The following is a 22680-nucleotide window of genomic DNA, read 5'->3' as shown; positions in this document are numbered from 1 at the left end:
TGGAAAATTTAGTTATTTTAGCAAATACATAGAGTTGTGCAACCGTCACCACAGTTCTGTTTTAGAATGTTTCCATCTGCCTCCAAAAGTTACCTCGTGCCCATTCACCATTAATTTCCACTCCTGACCCCAGCTGCAGGCACCCACTGATCTGCTTTCTGTCTCTAGACTTACTTTCTCCTGGACACTTCATATAAGCGAAGTCATACCATAGGTAGTCATTTACATCTGCTGTAATGTTTTTGAGGTTCATCTGTGTTGAGTAGTTTGTTTCTTTTTAATGCTGCATCATATTCAGTCAGATGGATATACCACATTTTTTTTATCCGTTCATCAGTTAATGGACATTTGGGCTGTTTCTTAGCTGATATGAGTAACAGTGCTGCTGTGAACATTTGCATAGAAGTCTGCGAGCAGATATTTCATTTCTCTTGAGTAGATACCTATGAGTGGAATTCCTGGCTTGTGTGGTAAATTTATGTTCAGCTTTTTAAGAAACTGTTGGCTGGGCACCGTGGCTCACGCCTGTAATCCCAGCACTTCGGGAGGCCAAGGCGAGCAGATCATGAGGTCAGGAGATCAAGGCCATCCTGGCTAACACGGTGAAACTCCATCTTTACTAAAAATACAAAAAATTAGCCGAGCATGGTGGTACACGCTTGTAGCCCCAGCTACTCGGGAGGCTGAGACAGGAGAATTGCTTGAACCTGGGAAGTGGAGGTTGCAGTGAGCTGAGATCACACCACTGCACTCCAGCCTGGGCGACAGAGCAAGACTCCGTCTCAAAAAAATAACAAAAAAGAAAAGAAAAAGAAACTGCCACACTGTTTTCCAAAGTGGCTGTACTGTTTTATATTTCCACCAACAATGTATGAGGGCTCCAGTGTGGCCACATTCTTCCCAATATTCATTACTGTCTTTTCGATTATAGCTGAATTCTTGTGGGTGTGTGATGGTGTCTCACTGTGGTTTCCATTTGCATTTCCCCAATGACTGGAAATGTTAAGCGTCTTTTCATGTGCCTGTTAGCCACTTGTCTCTCTTCTTTGATGAGATGTCTGTTTTTAAGTTGGTTGTCTTCTTGTTGAATTGTAACAGTATGTTATCCTAGATATGAGTCCTTTATTTTAACAGAAAATAAAATCAATAAAAATAAATTATTACAGAAGTGAAGTACAAAATACACTTTGTATAAAATACAGTGTTTTTATTATTATAGCCAGTAGATATAAGATTACCCTGTTAAGTTGATACGAAAGTTTCAAAACGCTTATTCTCAATTTTTGTTATTCATTGTAAATCTTCAGATTTGTCTATATGTGTCAAACCCTACTTTTGAGCTTTTACTTTCAGGGGGTTTTTTTTCATTTATGAAAGTTCTGTTTGGTTCTTTTTTCAGTCTGCAGTGCCATTTTAAAATATTTTCCTATTCTCTTGAACATGTCATCAAACCTTGTCACAAGTATAGTAAACGCAGCTGTTTTATAGCCTGCGTCAGGTAACACTAGTATCTGAGGTGTTTGTCACATTTTGTTCATGATGTCTTATTTCCTTGTGTACCTGATTTTTTTATTGTATATTGGTCATTGTATTCAGATATGTGAAATAAATTGAAACCTAGAATCAAAGTGTCTTCTTCAATAGGGATTTGTTTTTGCTCTGCCAGACACCTGGAGGCACTGCCAATCTGGGAGTGCCTTAAACCACAACACTGGTTTGTTAAATCAACCGACCCAGTTGTTCTGCAACATATCCCACTTACCCCACTGTGGTTCCTGTAAATGGAAACCTTTCTTGGCTGAAATACATCAGAGGCAATGCTTTATAACTTAGGAGATAGTGACATTATTGTGAGAGATGCATAGCGTCTGGTTGCCTATCATCAGAAGTGATGCTAAATTTTCAGTTCTACTAGTGAATTCAGTTGATGATAGATTGATATCTCTAACAATTACACATTTCCCTTTACAATTCTAAAAGTACTAGTAATAATCTGCAGTGTATATTTTGGCGTCCTGCCAATGCGTATTCCCTGTCAACCATATGCTAATGTCTTGAACAACAGTTGATAATCCTTGCCTGAGTCAATAGTTTCAGTTTCACTAGAGAATTCAACATTTACTCTAACATTCTTCTGAAAGCAGTGATTTTTCTTACCAACCAGAGATACTTGGTTATCTTGAAATGGAGCTCCTACTGAAAAAGAAGGATAAGCTTAACGCTTTGTCTTTTATTACCAGTTCCCTCTAATGGTGACAGCTGAAGCTTTTTTCTAGCTTTCTCTTTGTTTTAATATCATTGTGGACTACTATATTATTGTTGATTTCAGTGTGTTTTCGTGTACTAAAATCATTAGTCTTTCTGGTGTTCAGATGGCATAATTTCAATCATTGAGTGCCCTTTAGGGTAGTTACTGTGTATTTTTTTTGTTGTTTTTGTTTTTTTACATAGCCTCATTTATTTTTGATTCCTTGATTTCTGACATAGTGAGATATCCCTTGGGCTCATTTAGTACCTTCTCTTCCCCAGACTTCAAATCAGCCATTTTTCTTTTCTTTTTTTTTTATTTTTTGAGACAGTCTCGCTGTCTCATCCATGCTGGAGTGCAGTGGTGCAATCTTGGCTCCCTGCAGCCTCCGCCTCCCACATTCAAACGATTCTCCTGCCTCAGCCTCCCAAGTAGCTGGGATTACAGGCGTGTGCCACCATGCCCAGCTAATTTTTGTGTTTTTCGTAAATATGGGGTTTCACCATGTTGGCCAGGCTGGTCTCAAACTCCTGACCTCAAGTGATCTACCCACCTCGGCCCTCCAAAGTGCTGAGATTACAGGCATGAGCCACCGCACCTGGCCAAATCAGCCATTTTTCAAAGAGCCGTGGTTCCTTTCAGTGGTAAATATATTAGCAACCAAAATCTGGGTCAGAGGGATGTTTATTGCTACTGGTCTGACATTACTTTTAAATGCTTTCAATGGAGGGAGCAAGGATATAAATTTTCTGAATTGTACATTCATATTGATATTTTAATTTTAATATTATGGTGTTTTTGAAGCAGGATATTTCCCTGACCCCTTCACGGGCGGGAACTGGAGTGCATGGGTGTGGGAACTAGCTGGCCCCTTCAGCGCCAGCAGGGGCGAGCTCCACTTACTTGCTGCTCCACCCTTCGTGGGAGGGGAAGTGCAGCTGAGCTGGTGCAGGAACTGGGGCGAGCACTTTTGGGCACCAGCAGGAGCAAACCCCATACCAGCCCCATGGCTGCGTCTTCAGGGGTCCCTGTGAGCCCTGAAGCCCCAGAGAAAGTGTTGCAGTACTCTTTTAGCTCTGCCATCCGTGGACGACTTAAGTGTTAACAGCTCAGCGGAGGGTGAGGGTGACAGCCTTTTACACGTACGCTCATGGCACCCAAGTTGTTGTCCAGCATCCAGGAGGAATGAGGTTGCATGAACGAATTGAAGACGGTAAATACAGGGGATTTTATTGCCAATGAAAGCGGCTCTCAGTGGAAAGGGAAGCTAAAAAGGAGACAGAGTGGGAAGGTAATCTTCCCCTGAAGTCTGGCTGTCTCCAGCCAGATTCTTCTCTGAAGTTACACCATCAAGCTGTCCCTCTGAAGTCAAGCCGCTTCTTTCAAACGTCCAACTCTAGTCTCCGATGTCCAGTTGCTTTTCTTCTCTCCATCAGCTACGCCTGGTGTTTTTACAGGCACAGGATGGAAGCACAGGGCAAGCCATGGTGGTTTTGGAAAAGGCAACATTCGAGTGGGAAAACAGGGATGCATGTTCTCACTTTGGGCCAAGGTTCCAGGCTTTTCGGCTTGAGGCTAGGGCCTTCACCGGGGACCTGCCCTCTTCTGCCCAGAACTTCCCTGCCTCCTGTTCCTATCATTTTTACTTATTTCTTGGCTTTCATAGTTTTATCTCTGTCTTACACTGAAAATGTTGATTTCAAGCATCACTAATGTAATTATGGGCATATTCTCTTAAACAGTTCCCCAAAACAATGTTGATATTACTGCAAACAGTTGGAACTTTGAATTGACCCATAGTCATTGCAGAAAGAAACAGCTGTTGACTTTATTTATTTATTTATTTTAGAGACAATTCCATGCGATGTTGCCCAAGCTGGTCTGGAACTCCTGGGCTTAAGTGATTCTCCTGCCCCAGCCTCCCAAGTAGCTGGGATTACAGGCACGCACCACCACGCCTGGCTACTGTTGGCATTTTTATTGGGATCCTGTTATATTTTGCAAATATCTGAGGGAGGGCTGGCATCTTGTGATGCGTGCCCCCTATAAGAGTATGCTATGACTATTTTCCAAGGCCACTTGCATGTCCTTTAAGGCTATTTTTAAGTTTCTCTTGTAGATTTTGCACGTCTCTTACTAAGCTAATGCCTAGATAATCAATTATCATTGCTGTTGTAAATGGGGTCTTTTCTTCCATTGTGTCTTCTAGTTATTGGTTGTTTATATGAAGGCTATTGAATTTGGGGGTCTTGCTTTCATGAACTGCTTCCTTACTGAATTATCTGATTGTTTGCATCAGTTTTTCAGTTGATTCTTTTGAATATTCAGGTATTAATTAGAGTATCTGCACATAATTTCACCTCTGTTTATAATTGTAAACGCTCATGTCTTTCTCTCCAGTTGACTAATAAATTCAGTAAAACAATTTCAGTAAAATGTTACATAGTGGTGGTGAGAGTGGGCATACTTGTCTTGTTTCTGACATTAGTGGGAACGAGAAGCATGATTTTTAGCAATCGTTTATTATTTCGTTCTGTGGATACCCCAGTTTTTCAGCTATTATAAATGATACTGTTCTGTTAATCTTTTGTTATCATTGTTGTTCACATCTTTGAACCTTTCCTTAAGCTTGATGAAGGAAGTACGGAATCAAAGAGCAGGCATTTTCAAAAACCCTTAATAGATATTGTCTACACACTTTCCAGAGAGTGGCACCACATACAGAGTGTGTGAGATGCCTGTCCATCATACCTCTCCAATGCTGAGATCATGTAAAAGTTGTAGTTATTTGATAAGTAGAAAAAGGTATTTCATAATTTATTTTTTTTTAAACAGTGAGGTTGAATATAGCCCTCAGACCTGTTCATTGAAAGATTATTCTGAATTAATGCCTTCATTTAACATTTTTGGACTGGAAGTTAGAAGTGTTAAATGTTAAATAAAGAGACCCTTTTTTTTTAAGATACTTATAGGAGGAGTAAATTAATCATGGACTTGTTTTTTGAGGCCATTTTTAGAAAAGAAAAGACTAGGAGAAGTCAAAGTTATAGCAGAATAATGTAGGACTTATTATCGGCTAACTAACTAGAGACCTGGGGCAAAAGAGTTGCTGAGTATTTGGTCTTTGGTGAAAGAAGTCATTACATTATTGTTAGAATTTACTTGAATTGTTTAAAATTGGCTTTTGAATACCAGTTAAATATTTTATATCTCTTGCTCTCCTCTCGTGCAAATACAATACTTCACCCTCATTCAAAGCAGTTTATTTTCTTTTTTTGAGACAGAGTTTCACTCTATCACCCAGGCTGGAGTGCAACGTCACGATGTCAGCTCACTGCAGCCTGGACCTCCCAGGCTCAAGCAGTCCTCCCAGCTCAGCCTTCCGAGTAGCTGGGACCACAGGTGCGCACCACCACGCACAGCTAATTTTTGTATTTTTAGTAGAGACAGGGTTTCACCATGTTGCCCAGGCTGGTCTCAAACTCCTGGGCTCAAGCGATCCACCCACCTCCGCCTCCCAAAGTGCTAGGATTACAGCCATGAGCCACTGCACCCTGCCTATTTTCTGATACAATTGAAAGCTTTACCATAAAAGTAGAGGTTTAACTGCTTACAAATGAATTATGCATATATTTACAGAAACTTCGGCTTCTTGCCTGTTAGTTGAAGAATAACAAAAATGGACTGTGCAGAAGTTATCAGAGTGCCTGCTGCTCTTCTAGTCGGCTTAGAAAGAGCTGCGCAGGGAGTCTCTGCTTTCATTAGTCTTTTCTTCTCTCGCGTGTTTTGATTTTTGTGTCTTCTCGTGATTACCCATGATCTCTTGATGAGAGGGCACAGTCCCTGGATTGGTGAGGCAGTTCACCTGGCCATCTGTGCTGCTCAGAGCAAGGGGAGGTGTTCAGAGCAATGACCTAAGGTGGCCCTTGCTCTCAGGGAACCAGCAGGCCTAGAGTCACAGTGGTGTTCTAGCTTCAGCCCCTCTAAGCCACAGAGAGGCACCACCAGGGCCACTCCCTCTTCGGAACACTGGGGAGCCCGTTGCCTGTCAGACAGCTGAGCCCAGCCAGCCAGCCCACCCCCTCCAGGGTACCCCCTCTCCATGGCCCGGGGCTACACACATGACCTTGGCCGATACTCCATGGTCAGTCTCAGCTCTCTCTGGGTGGCACCCACAGGGTTTGGTTTCCAGCTGCCAGCTGTAATCTCAGCTCATTACCACACACAGAGACCACTCCTTGGACATTCTCATCCTCTGTCTGGTCCAGCGCCCTGCTGCCTCTGCTCCTCAAGCGTTTCCTGAACTGCCCTGGCTCAAGCCATCCTTATCTAAAAAAAAATTTAAAAACTGAGGTAAAATACACATGTTAAAACATAATATTTATTATTTTAACCATTCGTAAGTGTACAACTCAGTGGTATTAAATACATTCAAAATGCTATACACCCATTACCACTCTCTGTACCCAAAACCTTTCATCATCCCCAACAAAAACTCCATTAAACAGTAAGTCGCTGTCTCCCCATTCTGCTTTCTGTCTCTATGGTTTTGCCCACAGTAGGAGCCTCTTATAAGAAGAATCGTACAATATCTGTCTTTCTGTGCCTGGCTTATTTCCCTAAACATAATATCTTCCAGGTCCCCCTACCTTGTAGCATGTGCCAGACCCTCACTCCCGTCGAAGGCTGGTGCTATCCCACTGTGTGGACGGATACATTCCGCGTATCCCCTCATCAGTGGATGGACGCGTGGGTTGCAGAGCACGCCACACACATTCACTCAGTACACGTGTTAACAGTTGCGTGCTTGTCTGCCTGTGTCGTCCATTCGAGCATCTGCCAAGGACCCAGGAAACACACAGTGTGTCCCCCGAAGGAATGAAAAGCCCTCCTAGCCCCTCTGCCCTCTTTCTCCACCCTCTCCATTTTCACAGAGATGGTTGTGGTGTCACCTCTCGTGGGGTGGCCAAAACCCCAGCCAGGCCCACCACTCCCTCCACCTCAGATTTCCTCTTGGAAATGAGGCTGCTGACTCACTTGACCTACTGTGTAGGCTCCTAAGGGTGTCGGCAAGTTAGAAAAAAAAACAATTAGCATGAAAGCACTCCGATGTATGCATACTTTTACTTCGTGTTGGTTCCCTACGTTCTTAGAACAAGGAAGGAGTGTGAGTACTTGCTTTGGATTGAAAGGTTTTCCAGACTAGCTGTAGGAAGTATGAAAGTAACCAAGGTCTCACACACAGCCCCAGCACTCTGGGTGGATTTCACTTCATCTACTCCACTCACCTACGCTGAGCTTCCCTGTGGACAAGCTCGTCTGTCCTCTTTAATCACTCCCAGGCCTCGCTCACACAGCAACAAGTGCCTGTCCCTGTGTCCTTGCTGTTGGCAAGCAGAAGTTCCCTGGCAGCCTTTGAACATAGCTGAATGTTAGGTATCTTTGATCTGTCTAAGGAAAAAGTCTATTTTAAACCGTGAAGTGAAGCCAACTTTTTTAGGTCAGATTCTTACCCAACAAAGCATACATCAGCCATGCTCATATAGTTTCCAGTTTAAAAAAAAAAAAAAAGTGCTGGCCAGCACGGTGTGAATGCACTGTGCACATGATGCCACCGTTCTCTAGGTTCAGAACACCAGCCTTCTGTTAATTACAATAAAATGTCTTCACTAAAACAGAAGCATATTTAATCTGCCTACAAAATTGCTTGGAGAGCCTTAAAAAATAAAACCTTCAGCTGAATGATGTAGAAATGAAAATTTGAAAGTTTTAATCAGAAATACTACCTAGAAATAAAATCAGTAGGATGTATTTACAGGCAGCTTGTTTTTAAGTAAAGAATAAAACAGTGACAGAGGGATTAAAGAATAATTCCTTTTCAAGCCAGGCACAGTGGCGTGTGCCTCACTTCTCAGCTACTCACTAGGCTGAGGAGGGGGAGAATCATGAGTTCAAGCCCAGCCTGGGCAAAATAGGGAGACCTTGTCTCCAAAAAAATATGAAATAAAGAATTGTTTCTTCATTATTGTCTAGTACATAGATTATTGTAGTTATGGCATTTGATGGGAGACCATATTGAGCACTGTGGGCTTGTTGGCCCATTGAGCTGTGGAAGGCATGCTAGGTGGGCTGTGCCCAGCAAAGCGCCCTTCCTTGGTCCTTGCTCAAGCCCTTCACAGGCAGCCGCAGCCTCAGGAAAGGTTCAGAACATTGCTGTGACGCCAGCGTAGAAGGCAGGTAGGTGTGTCACAGGTGGTGAGTGGAAGGCGTCCACTCCTTAGCAAGTGCATCATGGGAGGCCTGGAATGGGGTCTGTGTTCAAGGGAGAGGGAAATGCTGTTCTCGAGATGATTTTGTGTCCGGCATTGGTGGGTTCTTGGCCTCACTGACTTCAAGAATGAAGCCGCGGACCCTCGCGGTGAGTGTTACAGTTCTAAAGGCGGCATGTCCGGAGTTTGTTCCTTCTGATGTTCGGATGTGTTCGGAGTTTCTTCCTTCTGGTGGGTTCGTGGTCTCGCTGGCTCAGGAGTGAAGCTGCAGACCTTCGCAGTGAGTGTTACAGCTCTTAAGGCGGCACATCTGGAGTTGTTCGTTCCTCCTGGTGGGCTCGTGGTCTCGCTGGCTTCAGGAGTGAAGCTGTAGATCTTCGTGGTGAGTGTTACAGCTCATAAAAGCAGTGTGGACCCAAAGAGTGAGCCGTAGCAAGATTTATTGCAAAGAGCAAAAGAATAAAGCTTCCACAGTGTGGAAGGGGACCCGCGTGGGTTGCCACTGCTGGCTCTGGCAGCCTGCTTTTATTCTCTTATCTGGCCCCACCCACGTCCTGCTGATTGGTAGAGCCGAGTGGTCTGTTTTGACAGGGTGCTGATTGGTGCGTTTACAATCCCTGAGCTAGACATAAAGGTTCTTCACGTCCCCATCAGATCAGTTAGATACAGAGTGTCAATTGGTGCACACACAAACCTCAAGCTAGACACAGGGTGCTGATTGGTGTGTTTGCAAACCTTGAGCTATATACAGAGTGCCGATTGGTGTATTTACAATCCCTGAGCTTGACATAAAGGTTCTCCAAGGCCCCACCAGAGTAGCTAGATACAGAGTGTCAACTGGTGCATTCACAGACCCTGAGCTAGACACAGGATGCTGACTGGTGTATTTACAATCCCTGAGCTAGGCATAAAGGCTCTCCACATCTCCACCAGACTCAGGAGCCCAGCTAGCTTCACCCAGTGGATCCCGCACCGGGGCTGCAGGTGGAGCTGTTTGCCAGTCCCGCACCATGCGCTTGCACTCCTCAGCCCTTGGGTGGTCGATGGGGCTGGGCACCGTGGAGCAGGGGGTGGCGCTCGTTGGGGAGGCTCTGGCTGCACAGGAACCCACGGAGGCGGGGGAAGGCTCAGGCATGGCGGGCTGCAGTCCGGAGGCCTGCCCCACAGGAAGGCAGCTAAGGTCCAGCGAGAAATCGAGTGCAGCGCTGGTGGGCTGGCACTGCTGGGGGACCCAGTACACCCTCTGCAGCCGCTGGCCTGGGTGCTAAGTCCCTTATTCCCCGGGGCCGGCAGGGCCGGCCGGCTGCTCTGAGTGAGGGGCCCGCCAAGCCCACGCCCACCCGGAACTCCAGCTGGCCCTCAAGCGCCACGCACAGCCCCGGTTCCCACTCGCGCCTCTCCCTCCACACCTCCCTGCAAGCTGAGGGAGCCGGCTCTGGCCTTGGCCAGCCCAGAAAGGGGCTCCCACAGTGCAGCGGTGGGCTGAAGGGCTCCTCAAGTGCTGCCAAAGTGGGAGCCCAGGCAGAGGAGGCACCGAGAGCAAGCGAGGGCTGTGAGGACTGCCAGCATGCTGTCACCTCTCAATTTGACAGCATATCCCTCTTAATTATGTGCTGCCTGGAAGAGGTGTAAAGGGTAGCAAGGTGGTTTTGTAAGCTCAGAATTGGGTGCAACTGCTTGATTCATTCATTCAGTACATTTGATGGAACACCTGCATGCCAGCCATTCTCTAGGAGATGGACCAAGGAAGAGCTTGTGGTCCGAGCCACAGACCAAGAGGGAAGAGGAAGCCTGCCTGGATGAGGGTGATCTAAGCAGAGATTCCTCAGGTGGCTCTGCTGCATCCCCACACCGCAGCCGAAGGATCTTTCTGTTGGCAGATGGCCCATGTTTTTCCAGTGGGACAATGCCCACTGCTTCCTGCATTTTGCTGTGATGGCCAGAGCTGCGTTTAGTTGTGTCCTGCCTCAGTCCCTCCCAAGCTGTCCACCTCAACTCAGCATGGGGAGCGCACTCCATATCTGACGCTGGCTTCTCTAAACGTGAGGGGATAGGGAGATGACATATATGCCCTTTTACAGGTGAGGAAAGGACCAGTGGGGGTTTATTGAAGGCAGCCTCGCTCCCCATGCTGAGCTGTCCCCTCTGTCTAGCCCCTCCCTGAGCAGGTGATGAAAACATGGCCCAGTGCGAGTGACATGGTTGCATTCTGAGCCTCTTCTGGGTTGCATTTACTGAGAGTTTGTTTCATCAGTGAGGAAAGTACTCTGGAGACCCAGTTGAACCCCGATAGCTTCAGTGAGCATACGGACTCGATGCAAAGGTGACAGGCTTACAGAAGAAGGTCCAGGCGGTTCAAAACCGATTTGAGACAGGGAGTCAACCTCCTCTAATCTGCGTTGGTTCCATTTTTCATGCCTCATTTCAGCTAATTTTTGTTTGTGTTTTTTGTGTACCTGATCTCATTTATCCAGATTTCCTTGGTTCAGACTTTCTTGGTTCCCATCACAGCTCTTTCTTTGTTCCTAGCCTGTGCCTAAGAGACAGTATTCATTAAGGGATTCTCCCTGCCGTGACTTAATCTATATCTCTTTTTAAAAATTATTTTTAGGCCAGGTGCAGTGGCTCACGCCTATAATCCCAGCAATTTGGGAGACCAAGACGGGTGGATCCCTTGAGTCTAGGAGTTTGAGACCAGCCTGGACAACCTTGTCCCTACAAAAAATTTAAAGATTAGCCAGGCATGCTGGTGCACTCCTGTAGTCCCAGATACTTGGGAGGCTGAGGTGGGGGGATCACTTGAGCTCAGGATGTTGAGGTTTCAGTGAGCTGTGATCGTGCCACTAGGTTCCAGGGTGGTAGAGTGAGACCCTGTCTCAAAAAATATATGTATTTTTTTTTAATTGTTACTGTAGGCCAGGCACGGTGGCTCATGCTTATAATCTTAGAACTTTGGGAGGCCGAGGCAGGTGGATCACCTGAGCTCAGGAGTTTGAGACCAGCCTGGGCAACATGGTGAAACCCCGTGTCTACTAAAAGTACAAAAAATTAGCCAGGCGTAATGGTGCATGCCTGTAATCTCAGCTACTCAGGAGGCTGAAGCACAAAAACCGCTTGAACCCAGGAGGCAGAGGGTGCAGTGAGCCAAGATGGTGCCATTGCACTCTAGCCTGGGCAACAGAGCAAGACTCTAACTCAAAATAAAATATATATATATATATATATATATATATATATATATATATATATATAAAAAATAAAATTGTTACTTTTAATTACTCTGAAAGTAATATGTGCTTGTTTCAGCAATACCGAAAAAAAAAAAAACAGGGAAGTTTTAGAAATAAAAAACATCCATATGATCTTACAGCCTTACTGCTGGGTATATATCCAAAAGAAAGAAAATCAGTATATCACGGGGCACCTGCACTGCCATGTCTGTTGCAGCACCACTCACAATAGCCAAGAAATGGAATCAACCTAAGTGTCAATCAGTGGATGAATGACTAAACAAAATGTAGGACATACACACACTGGAGTATTATTCAGCCATAAAAAAGAATAGAAACCTGTCATTTGCAGCAACATGGATGGAACCGGAGGTGATTGTGTTACGTGAAATAAGCCAGGCACAGAGAGACAAATACCATGTGATCTTACTCATGTGGGAGGTAAAAAAAAAAAATGGATCTTATGGAGGTAGAGAGGAGAATGGTGGTTACCAGAGGCTGGGAAGGGAAGGTAGGGAGGGGGAAGGTGGTTAAGGGCTACAAAAATACAGTCAGAAGGAATAAGTTCTAGAATTGAAGAGTACAGTAGGGAAATTGTAGTTAACAATAATTTATTATATATTTCAAAGTAGCTGGAAAAGAAGAATTGTAATGTTTCCAACACAAAGAAAAGATACATGCTGGAGGTGATAGGTATCCCAGTTACTCTGACCTGGTCATTACACATTGTTAACAGGCATCAAAATATCACATGTCCCCTCCAAATATGCACAACTATTATATATCAATTTTAAAAAAGAAAAACTCATACCCATACCACCCAACGATGACACTGTGGATATTTGGGGAGTGATTCTTCCTATGATCATTCTATTTCTGATTACACACTGCCTCTTTCACTTATATTTTCATTTTATACATTTATAAGTATTTCTGATGGACGTGTAATATTTCACTAGGTATGTGGGATAATCCCTTTGACATTAGTTTCCAGTATTTTAGAACCATAAAGAAAACATGATGCCCTCAAAAACAGTAAGATAGTTAGAAGTGAAGTTATCAAGGAGAGAAAAGACGTGCACACTGCAAACTATGAAATGTTGCTGAAAGAAATGGAAGAATACACCAATCAATGGAAAAACATCTCTTGTTTATGGATTGGAAGACTTAATGTTGTTAAGATGTCAATACTACCCAAAGCAATCTACAAATTCAGTGCAATCCCTATTAAAACATTACAGCATTCTTTTCCAGAAATAGAAAAGTTCCATCCTAAGATTCATAGGGAATATCAAAGAGATAAGCATAGCCAAAACAATCTTGAAAAAGAAGACCAAAGTTGGAGGACTCACACATCCTGATTTTAAAACTTACAGCAAAGCTACAGTAATCAAGACTGTGTAGTACTGGCATAAAGATGAGCCCAGAAACAAACACTCACATAGGGGGTCAAATGAGTTTTGACAAGGTTGCCTAGACCATTCGATGGGGAAAACACAGTCTTCAACAAATGGTGTTGGGAAAACTGGGTACTCACATGCAAAAGAATGAAGCGGGACCTGGCCGGGCACAGTGGCTCACCCCTGGAATCCCAGCACTTTGGGAGGCTGAGATGGGCAGATCACGAGGTCGGGAGATCGAGACCATCATGACCAACATGGTGAAACCCCATCTGTATTAAAAATACAAAAATTAGCCGGGTGTGTTGGCACGCACCTGTAGTCCCAGCTACTCGGGAGGCTGAGGCAGGAGAATCGCTTGAACCCAGGAGGCGGAGATTGCAGTGAGCTGAGATTGCGCCACTGTACACCAGCCTGGCAACAGAGCAAGACTCTGTCTCAAAAATAAAAATAAAAATAAAGAATGAAGTGATACCCTTACCTTCACAACACATACAAAGATTAGCTCAAAATGGATCAAACACCTAAACCTAAGAGTTAAAACTATAATGTTTGAGAAGAAAACATAGGGGAAAGATTTCATGACATTGGATTTGACAATGATTTCTTGGCTATGACACCAAAAGCTCAGGCGACAAAAATAAAAATAGATAGATTGGACTACATAAAAATTTAAAACGTCTCTGCATTAAAGGGCCCAGTCAACAAGAAAAGGCAGGCCACAGAATGGGAGGAGATACTTGAAAAATCGTATAACTGATAAGGAGTTAATATGCAGAATATCTGAAGAACTCCTACAACTGAGCAAAACAGCTTGATTTTTTAAATGTGTGAAATACTTAAACAGACATTTCTCCAAAGAATATAATATCTGCAAATGACCAATAAGTGCATGAAAAGATCCTCAACATCTCTGTCATTAGGAAAATGAAAATCAAAGTTAGAGTGAGATACTTCACACCCACTAGGATGGCTATTATTTAAAAAAGATAAATAAATAAGGAGCCGAGGCAGGCAGATCACTTGAGCTCAAGAGTTTGAGACCAGCCTGGGCAACGTGGTGAAACCCCATCTCTACTAAAAATACAACAACTAGCTGGTAGCACGTGCCTGTGGTCCCAGCTACTCGGGAGGCTGAGGTGAGAGGATTGCTTGAGCCCAGAGGGTCAAGGCTGCAGTAAGCCAAGATCATGTCACTACACTCCAGCCTGGGTGACAAAGCAAGACCCTCCCTGTCTCTAAAAATAAAAATAGTGCTCGCTTCAGCAGCACATAAACTAAAATTGGAATGATACAGAGATTAGCACGGCCCCTGTGCAAGGATGACATGCAAATTCATGAAGCAGTTGCATATTTTTAATAAATGGCATTGGGAAAACTGGATATTCATATGCAGAATGGAACTAGACCTCTCTCTCTCTCGCTATATACAAAAATCAAATCAAAATGGATTAAAGACATCTAAGACCTGGGCGGGGCGCAGTGGCTCATACCTGTAATCCCAGCACTTTGGGAGGCCAAGGCAGGCAGATCACGAGGTCAGGAGGTTGAGACCATCCTGGCTAACACGGTGAAACCTCATCCCTACCAAAAATACAAAAAATTAGCTGGGCGTGGTGGCGGGCACCTGTAGTCCCAGCAACTTGGGAGGCTGAGGCAGCAGAATCGCTTGAACCCGGGAGGCGGAGGTTGCAGTGAGCGGACATCGCACCACTGCACTTGCACTCCAGCCTGGGCAACAGAGCAAGACTCTGTCTCAAAAAAAAAAAAAAAATCTAAGACCTCAGACTGTGACACTACTGCAAGAAAACATTGGGGAAAATCTGCAGGACATTGGTCTAGGTGAAAATTCCTTGAGCAATACCCCACAAGCACAGGCAACTAAAGCAAACAGGGACAAATGGGATCACATCAGGCTAAAAAGCTTCTGCACAGCAAAGGATACAATCAATAAAGTGAAGAGATGAACCACAGAATGGGAGAAAATATTTGCAAACTACTCATCTGACAAGGGATTAATAACCAGAATATATAAGGAGCTCAAACAACTATAGGAAAAAAAATAATCCAGTCAAAAGATGGGCAAAAGATTTGAGTAGACATTTCTCAGAAGACAGACAAATGGCAAACAGGCATATGAAGAAGTGCTCAATATCATTGATCATTAGAGAAATGCACATCAAAACTACAATGAGATACCATCTCATACCAGTTAAAATGGCTTATCCAAGAGACAAGCAATAACTAATGCTGGAGAGGATGTGGGGAAAAGGGAACCCTCGTACACTGTTGTTAGGAATGTAAATTAGTACAACCACTATAAAGAACAGTTTGGATGTTGCTTGAAAAACTGAAAATTGAGCTACCATATATTCAGCAGTCCCACTGCTGGGTACACACCCCAAAGAAAGAAAATCAGTATATCAAAGAGATATCTGCACTTCTGTGTTTGTTGTAGCACTGTTGACAATAGCTAAGGTTTGGAAGTAACCTAAGTGTCCATCAACAGATGAATGAATAAAAAAAATATGGTATATATACACAATGGAGTACTATTTAGCCATGAAAAAAGAAAGATCCAGTCATTTGCAGCAACATGGATGGAACTGGAGATCTTTATGTTAAGTGAAATAAGTCAAGCACAGAAAGACAAACTTCACATGTTCTCACATATTCATGGGATCTAAAAATCAAAACAATTGAACTCACGGACATAGAGAGTAGAAGAATGGTTACCAGAGACTGGGAAGGGTAATAGCGGGGGTGGGGGGTGGGGATGGTCAATGGGTACAAAAAAAGTTAGAATAAATAAGACCCACTTGATAGCACAACAGGGTGACTATAGTCAACAATAACTTAATTGTACACTTTAAAATAACATTAAGACTGTAATTGGATTGTTTGTAACTCAAAGGATAAACGCTTGAGGGGATGAACACCCCATTCCCATTCTCCATGATGTGCTTATTTCACATTGGATGCCTGTATCAAAACATCTCGTGTGTCTTAAATATATACACCTACTATGTACCCATAAAAATTAAAAATAAGTTTTAAAAAATAAGTGTTAATGTCCTTGTGGAGAAATTGGAACTGTTGTTGTGCACTGTTTTTTGTTTTTTAGCATTTGTTTGTTTGAGACGGAGTCTCGCCCTGTCACCCAGGCTGGAGTGCAGTGATGTGGTCTTGGCTCACTGCAGCCTGCCTCAGCCTCCCAGGTAGCTGGGCCTAACAGGCACGCACCACCAGGCCCAGCTAATTTTTGTATTTTCAGTAGAGATGGGGTTTCGCCATGTTGGCCAGGCTGGTCTCGAACTCTTGACCTCAAGTGATCTGCCTGCCTCAGCCTCCCAAAGAAAGTGCTGGGATTACAGGTGTGAGCCACCATGCCTGGCCCTGTGCATGGTCAGTGGGAATATGAAATGGTGCAGCCACTGTGGAAAACAGTATGGCAGTTCTTCCAAATATCACACATATACCTTGAAACTGTGTATCGCTATTACGCATCAATTAAAAATAAAAAATAGGATGGGAAAAAAATAAAAATAGAACTGCCATATGATCTAGCAATTTCACTTGTTGGGTATACACCCAAAAGAATTGAAAACAGAGGCAGGAGCAGATACTTGTAGCCCCATGTTCATGGCAGCATTATTCACAGTTGACAAAAGGTGGAAGCAACCCAAATGTCCGTAAACAGAAGAGTGAATAAACAACTTCAGTGTATGCCAATGGAATATCATTCAGCCCTTTAAGGGAAGGAAATTTTGGCACTCGCTACAACATGGATGAACCTTGCGGACATTATGCTAAGTGAAATAAGCCAGTCCCAAAAGGACAAATGCTGTAAGATCCCTTTATGTGAAGTACCCAGAGAAGACAAGTTCATAGAGATTGAAAGTAGAGTGATGGTTGCCAGCACTGGAAGGAGGGGGGATGGAAAGTTACTGTTTAATGGGGACAGTGTCAGTTTTGCAAGATGAAGAGTTCTGTGGATAGATGGTGGTGAGGGTTGCAGGACACTGTGAATGTGCTTAATGCCACAGAACTGTATGCTGAAAGCAGTTAAGATGGTAAATTTTGTGTTGATGTATATTTTAGCACAATTTTTATTTTTTGTTTTTATTTTACTTTAAGTTCTGGGATACATGTGCAGAACGTGCAGGTTTGTTACATAGGTATACATGTGTCGTGGTTTGCTGCACCTATCAACCCATCATCTAGGTTTTAAGCCCTTCGTGCATTAGATATTTGTCCAAATGCTCTCCCACCCCTTGTTCCCCACCCCCCGACAGGCCCTGGTGTGTGATGTTCACTTCCCTGTGTCCATGTGTTCTCACTGTTCAACTCTCACTTATGAGTAAAATCATTTAGTGTTTGGTTTTCTGTTCCTGTGTTACTTTGCTGAGAATGATGGCTTCCAGTTTCATCCATTGTCCCTACAAAAGACACGAACTCATTCTTTTTTATGGCTGCATAGTATTCCATGGTGTGTATGTGCCACATTTTCTTTATCCAGTCTATCATTGATGGGCATTTGGGTTGGTTCCAAGTCTTTGCTATTGTAAATAGTGGCACAATTTTTAGACTATTTTTAATCGATTATAATATTATTAATTCCTTGTATTTATAGCATTTATATTTCCTTTTGGTTGCTTTTAGAGAGAACATACAGAAATTTGTGATTTTAAGGTCGGGCATGGTGGCTCATGCCTGCAATCTCAGCACTTTGGGAGGCTGAGGCTGGAGGATCACTTGAGCCCAGGAGTTAAAGACTATTCTGGGCAACACAGTAGAGACCTCATCTCTACTGAAAATGAAAAAAATGAGCAGTTTTGGTGATTCAAGCCTGTGGTCCCAGCTCTGCAGGAGGCTGAGGCAGGAGGATCACTTGGGCCCAGGAGGTCGAGGCTGCAGTGAGCAGAGATCATACCACTTCACTCCAGCCTGGGTGACAGAACAGGACCCTGCCTCCAAAAAGCCAAACCACAGAAATTTGTCATTTTTAATGAGTGCTATTCTTGAGGGGTTTGTTCAGAGGTATTTAAATGTAATTTTTTTGCTTGAGAATTGAATATTCACTTTCCCTTTCTTCTAAAAGTTATAGGGATTTGCGGGGGTGGTTTTGATTGATTTTTATTTAACTGTTTAAGCCATCTCAAATTTTATTTTGGTGTGATGTTAAAAGACTTAAATTGACTTTTTTCTGCATATAGTTAATCAGTTGTCTGCCCCAAGATTGCCAAGCAATTATCTAATTCTTCCCCTTCCACTGATTTGAGATACACTCTTTATTATATTACATTTATGTCAACATATTTCTCAGTTTGGGACTGTGGCTTCTGTTGCATTAATCTACCTTTTTTGCCCCATCACACTGTCATTAATTCATACAGCTTTATAGTTGGTAGGACTTGCCTTTCTTATTAGTAGCATTCTCATTCTTCTCCTTCTTTTATTTTTTGCCGGTGAACTTTAGAATACTTTTGCTAAGTACCTGGAAAAATAGAGGCCCACCTGAATTTTAACTGGAAATACTTTAAACCTGTAGATCAGTTTGGGGGAAAATTATCAGCATAGGTGCAGTATTTATATTTTTATATTTCTAATTCAGAAGTACACCTTACCTTTATTCAAGTATTCTTTTCTTCCCTCATATTATTTATTTATTTCTATCTTAGTCTGTTTTATCAGTGATGGCCAGATCAGCCTTGGAGTTCTTTAAAGAACTACTTACATGCGTAGGGTTTCAAAAGAGCGTGGGGTAAATCACTAATAAAGGTGAGATCCTTTGATCTGAGATCATTAGGAAAAATACATCAAAAAGTGTCTTCACTGTTTCTTTGACTCCTATTCCGTATATTATATATAAAGCTCTTAGGAGCCTTTCCCCCTTATTTCTGTATTCCCACTCATCAGCACAGTTGTAGGATGGCACTTTTGTCTTATCTCGTATGAAATATTAAATCATTGGAGGGCAGGTCTCTGTCTCTTTAAAGCCCAGATCTTCAATAAACATCTGCTCCTGGGCTCCTTCTTGAGCCCCTGAATGCCTCGTTCCTAACTGTGTCTGAGTTCATCTGGCATCACTTGGAGGAGGAGGAGGCTGGGGTGTGTGGCAGTGAGAGTCATCAACACTGCTTCATAGTAGTCGTTGGTGATCGGTGGCCGTCCCCTCCAGACAGACAATCCACATGTCAGCAGTGAAGGCTCAGAGGCAGGAGGGCAGCTAAGATCTAAATTCCTCTTACCCAACTGAAAGCACGTGCTCTTTTAAAAAAAAAAATTAATTTTGCTGTTCAGATAGCAGCAAAGTCAGAGCAGGTGTGAGGCCGGCAGCCTGCTCAGGTGGTGCGTGCCCACTGCCCACATGTGTTAGAAATCACATCATCTCCTGGCCAGCCATGGAATCCAGCAGTGTCTGTCGGCTCTGGGGAAAGAGGAGGAAGGGTGGGATTTGGTTTGCTTTTATCTATTTATTTATTTTAATTGCTATTGATACACACAATAAAAGCTACATTCTTGTGAGGGAGGACTTGATTAGCAGCCCTGAAGGGTGGCGGCAGTTCCTTTGCTCATTGAATGTATCTGGCGCTAAACCCTCAGCTGGAACTGCGAGACCTAGCTGTGTTTCAGGTGTTTCTTACTCTACTATGAATTATGTTTAGGAACTAAAGGGCTTTTGTATCCTTCACAAGTGGGGGAAAACAGCAGGGGAGTTGTGTGAGAAACTATTAAAAATGAGGAGCCATGGTTTGGACAAACTTTCTTGTTGGTGTAAAGAAAGGAGGAATTTTTTTCAGTTCTACCTGCCAAAGAGGCTTTTCTTACAGTTTGTTTTCATTTGTAACTACTAATTACACTGATTTTTGTAGGGAATCATCTCACGGCACCCCCTCATGGGATCCTGCAATACTCCAATTCAGAAATAATGTTTTTCTCCTTGGAATAGCTTTTTATATTAACCGTATTTGAAGATAGAAAATTTAGATCTGAATACCAGCTTTTAATAGCCCATAAAAATAAGTGAAATATCTTTAATTTTAAATTTAAACATCTAAAACTTAAAAAGTATTTACTATGTCAGCATATTTGCAATACAAAAATAAACACACTCCATTTCATTTTATGCCTTTTTTACTCCCATGGCCAGGTGATATGAATATTTCAATTTGTGTCACTTTCTAGCTATCGAATTTATAAAGCAGCTTTCATTTTCTACATAAGTTTTTAAGCTTAATTTTTTCAGGGAAAAAATAGATCTCAAGAAAAAAAGTGTTTGGGATCATAAGTTAATAACTTGTCATATTGATAAGGGAAGTTGAATAAGAGTCCTAACTAATGGATTAGAATTGTGTAATATTTGATTAGCTATTTGTTAAAAAAAAAAAAAAAAAAAAACACTGGGTTGCCAGAATCCTACCTAAGATGCAGATAGTAATTAGAACTAGCAAGTCGAAGTTGCACAGGTGGGTATAAAATGAATTTGGGATCCCTAACTGGGAAATGCTAAAGTTCACACAGACATATACACACACTTTTTTTTTTTGGTGGCTCCCTCGGAATCATTTGTTTACAGTCTGGCCAGGGTTGTGGCCTCCAGTACTTTCCCCTAAGAGATGGGATCTTTGCCTAAAAGTTACTGAGAAACGAAGGCTGCAAAAAGCCGGAAAACGTCCAAGCTTTTAATGCACACTGACAGCCAAACAGAACGCTCTTTCCGTTTGCAGTTTTTTTAGTGTCATTTTAAGTTGCAGCTTCCGGCCAATCAGCGAGCTTCATGCCTGCTGACATCACGAACCAGCCAGTTCCCTCCAGCTGCAGAGAGCTTCAGTTTGTCTTTTTTTTTTAAACTAAAATGGAGGCTGGTTTCTTGCCTTAAGGAGCCCATTGCCTTTCCCGCTGAAGTCTAGATGTTGACATGTAATAAAGCGGGCAGCAGGATGGTGGTGGATGCGGCCAACTCCAATGGGCCTTTCCAGCCCGTGGCCCTTCTCCATATTCGAGGTAAGTTATTGTGTGTTTCACTGAATCGGAACCTTCCGTGGGTAGTTAATAAATGGCTATTGTGCTTCAGATAAGAAAAGCAGGAAGTCCTTTCTAGCAGAATTCACCCCATTTCGCTGCAGACTTAACCAGAGGAGGTTGGGTGTGTCACTGCAGTTTGGCATTTTACGAACTACTTACAGAATTTGAGGCTTGAAAGAGGCCTTGCATGCATAGTTCAAAGCTGGTTTTTCTGCTTTCTGCTCGCTCTCCCATCCCCCTTTCAAAGCTGTGCTGATGTCAAAGGATGTGAAGTCACTGCCCAGGGAAGGTATTGGGTGGGAGTAGGAAGGAGAGGCGGGCCCGTCGCGCCTGGCCAAGTTGTCCGTACGCAGAGTTTCTTTGACATATGTGTGGCTTAATGCTGCAAAGATTTTGTCGAGGACACATCTCAGAATTAAAGATGAATTGCAGTCGGAAAATATGCACAATTGGTTGGAAAAGAACTTCCTTTAAAAGGATTGTTTTCATTCTTGCCATGGAGCCTGAGAAATATGCTCCACTTTGAAATATTGAAATCTATCGTGGGTCATCATTTTTGAAATGTTAGCGTTTTCGTGTAATATTAGGAAATATTTTGCAATTACATGGGCGCTGTGTTGCCATTTGACTTAAAAATTTAAATGGCAACAAGTTTTCAAGATATATAGAGATCACTATTTTAATAATTAGTTTGCTTCTTTTTATGCATATTTTGGTTTCAAAACTGAGCCTAAAAGCACAACTACTCTAATAATTAATAGCGGTTATATTGAACTACAGGCATCAGGGTAGTAGCCTACTTATTCTTGGTATTTTAAGATATGTGAATTTTTTTTTTTGGTCATAATTGGGTGAAATAGAAAAAGGATTTTAAGCTTCATCAGATTACTTTAGAATTTATAGTATCAGAGCTGTGCCCCAACAAAACTGTTTCTCAGAATCTCTTTTAAGGAAGGGTGGGAGCAAGATTTCTAGGTGACTAATAATCTCTATGACTAAAATGCCAGACCAGACTTTTCAGATCCTAGGGTGTACCCAGGCACATGCATGCTCAATCTACTGGAATAAAATGGGTGGTGCTTTTCTCTCCGAACCATCTTTCATGAAGGTGGAAATCAGCATTCAATGACCAAATTGTAGGACAGGCTGTGAATTTATTGTTTCTGTAGTGCACCCAGTAAAAAGCAAAGGTTGCCTACAGGTAACATTCAGGTATTTTAGCTGCAAGAACCAAATGGGCAAGAACAAAATGTAATTGTTTGGATTTAAGTTAGATGGTTTTTGTTTGTTTTTTGGGAGACAGGGTCTCACTCTGTCACCCAGGCTGGAGTACAGTGGTATGATCACAGCTCACTGCAGCCTCCACCTCCTGAGCTCAGGTGATTCTCCCACCTCAGTTTCTTGAGTAGCTGAGACTTCAGGCACACACCGCCATGCCCAGCTAATTTTTTAATATTTTTTGTAGAGATGAGGTTTTGCCATGTTGCCCTGGTTGGTCTCGAACT

The 22680-nt window shown here is 42.9% G+C and overlaps 1 protein-coding gene, 1 long non-coding RNA gene and 1 other non-coding gene across 14 annotated transcripts in view; 2 read left to right on the top strand and 1 right to left on the bottom strand.

Annotated features, from left to right (window-relative positions):
- PPP2R5C (protein phosphatase 2 regulatory subunit B'gamma) overlaps nt 1-22680 on the top strand; it is a 169722-nt gene that overhangs the window by 28966 nt on the left and 118076 nt on the right. For 2 of the 12 annotated variants that reach the window (XM_055288134.2, XM_063643872.1), the window contains exon 1: nt 20918-21154. The exons of 8 other annotated variants lie outside the window; for them this stretch is intronic. In XM_055288134.2, the coding sequence (XP_055144109.1) occupies nt 21061-21154 (94 nt within the window). In that variant the 5' untranslated portion in view covers nt 20918-21060. Of the gene's footprint in view, nt 1-20908; nt 21155-22680 lie in introns of those variants that run through there. 2 more of the 12 variants (XM_063643874.1, XM_055288131.2) reach the window with 2 other exon arrangements.
- On the bottom strand, nt 4755-21434 carry LOC134737277 (uncharacterized). Its single transcript, XR_010122000.1, has 3 exons — nt 21335-21434; nt 13285-19577; nt 4755-6577 (listed from the first exon to the last, which is right to left on the bottom strand). It is a non-coding gene; the product is annotated as an uncharacterized lncRNA (long non-coding RNA).
- Nucleotides 14401-14505, top strand: LOC129488915 (U6 spliceosomal RNA). The gene has a single exon (XR_008659760.1). It is a non-coding gene; the product is annotated as a U6 spliceosomal RNA (small nuclear RNA).

The sequence above is a fragment of the Symphalangus syndactylus genome, chromosome 8 (genome assembly GCF_028878055.3).
Source record: "Symphalangus syndactylus isolate Jambi chromosome 8, NHGRI_mSymSyn1-v2.1_pri, whole genome shotgun sequence".
Lineage (NCBI taxonomy): Eukaryota > Metazoa > Chordata > Mammalia > Primates > Hylobatidae > Symphalangus > Symphalangus syndactylus.
Note: the sequence above shows the minus strand (reverse complement) of the source record. Positions and strands in the feature narration are given on the sequence as shown.